This window comes from Crocuta crocuta, unplaced genomic scaffold (genome assembly GCF_008692635.1).
Source record: "Crocuta crocuta isolate KB4526 unplaced genomic scaffold, BGI_CrCroc_1.0 scaffold625, whole genome shotgun sequence".
NCBI classification, from domain to species: Eukaryota; Metazoa; Chordata; class Mammalia; order Carnivora; family Hyaenidae; genus Crocuta; species Crocuta crocuta.
In genome coordinates this window covers 124,839-126,643 of record NW_027530192.1, presented here as the reverse complement: position 1 = coordinate 126,643, position 1,805 = coordinate 124,839, and the positions used below count along the sequence as shown (strand labels likewise).

The 1,805-nt window shown below is 42.8% G+C and overlaps 1 protein-coding gene across 1 annotated transcript in view; it reads left to right on the top strand.

The window, feature by feature from the left end:
- C8B (complement C8 beta chain) overlaps positions 1-1,805 on the top strand; it is a 39,014-nt gene that overhangs the window by 7,934 nt on the left and 29,275 nt on the right. The window contains exon 3 of the mRNA XM_077765242.1: positions 1,644-1,785. Within this exon, the coding sequence (XP_077621368.1) occupies positions 1,644-1,785 (142 nt within the window). The remainder of the gene's footprint in view (positions 1-1,643; positions 1,786-1,805) is intronic.

Sequence of the window (1,805 nt, the reverse complement as noted above, 5' to 3'; positions counted from 1 at the left end):
TTTTTTTGTTTTGTTTTGTTTTGGTTTGGTTTTGGCAGGGGGAGGTGGGGAGGGCTGTCCAGATGCCATAAAAGTAGTAACTATGGTGGGTTAACATGATTCTGCAAAGGGGCTGGTATCCTGGTTTGTAGGATTTTGTTGCACCAAACTCTTGCCTACAGCTAGTATTCGGAAGCCACCCAGACCTGATCACTTTCCCCCCTGTAATTGTTTCTCATTGCCTCATAGTAAAATACTAAATCTAACCTAACTGAGGCCTGAGAGGCCCTCCCTTACTTGCTCCTGGCTTTGTCTCCCTCCAGCTCTGGCCACCCACACTCTTGTACTCTTCTCTCCAGCTGTTATGAATTTCTTTTTGTTTTCTGGAACAAGGCACACTCGTCCTAGTCTCTCACATTTGGTATAGCAATTTTCTCCACACAGATTTCTCTTCTCTGCCCTCCTCACGCCACCTCTTCCTGCTTCCCTGATATCTCTATCCACCTTTGAGATCTCAGCTCAATTGTGACTTCATTTTCTCCCAAGAGTGCATCAGTGATGCCCCTGTCAATTTACAGAGCACTCTGTCCTTCCGCAACATGGCGGCCGTCACGCTGTGTTGTCCCTGCCTGTGGCTCACCGTCACTACCACCACCATCTGTAGCGACGTCCTTGAGGGCAGGCTAGAGGGCATGATTATGATTAAAAACAAACAAAAAAGCACTTATGGACTGAATAAGTCATGGAGATGGAAGTACAGCATGGGCAATATAGTCAATGGTATTGTCATAGTATAATATGGTGACAGATGGTAGCTCCACTTGTGGTGAGCACAGCATAATGTACAGAGTTGTAGAATCACCGTGTTGTACACCTTAAACTAATGTAACACTGTGTCAACTGCGCTTCAGATAAGAAAAAAGCAAGCAAACATACATACTTACCGTGTTCAATATTGGGTGGCTCAGTTAATGTTTTGCATATTCAGTATTTCTGGAATAAACAAAACGTTAGAGATAGAGAAATATTGACTGGTAAAAATTAATAACAAAGAAAAATAACACTATATGTTACCCAATAGGAATTTAAAAATAATAATAATAAAGAAAACTAAGTACAAGAAATAGTGTGCCTACTATGTACCAGACAACATGAGGTTTCCTATTTAGACCATATATATAATTGAAACTCCATTACTGTACATTTAGGTAATTCAGTACCCCTATTTTATAGGTTACCAAAGTGAGATCACAGAGGTTAAGTAACTTGCCAACATCACATAACGGGAAAGTATTAGAGTCAGGTGTGCCTCCAATGTGTTTGCTTTTTGATTTATAAGTAGTGAGTAAACGAGAATAATTGAATCAACCCATTGGAGTACTCAAGCTGAGAGACCATTGGCGTCATGTTACTGAACTGGCTACATCAGTCTACTTAATACCTTTTGACTCTGAAGCCCAAGCTTTTCCCACATTCAGCAAATCTTTATTGATCACTGCAGCTGCAGAGATCAAAGGCCAGGTCTCTGCCCTCAGAGAGCTCAGAGTCTAGGTTGGAATAGTCAAGCAAACAGCCAATTGCAATATACCCTTACGTGTACATCCCTCAGTTCCCGAGGTCCCTGAGGTTCCGCTCTTGGTTCACCTTGCTCTTCTCTGCCATAGTACAGACATGCCTACTTGGTCCGGCCCTCTCAGTTCAATGGGGAACCGTGTGACTTCTCTGACAAGGAAGTTGAAGACTGTGTTACCAGCAGACCATGCAGAAGTCAAGTGCAATGTGAAGGCTTTGTGTGTGCACAGACAGGTATCAAGGGATGCAGGAGG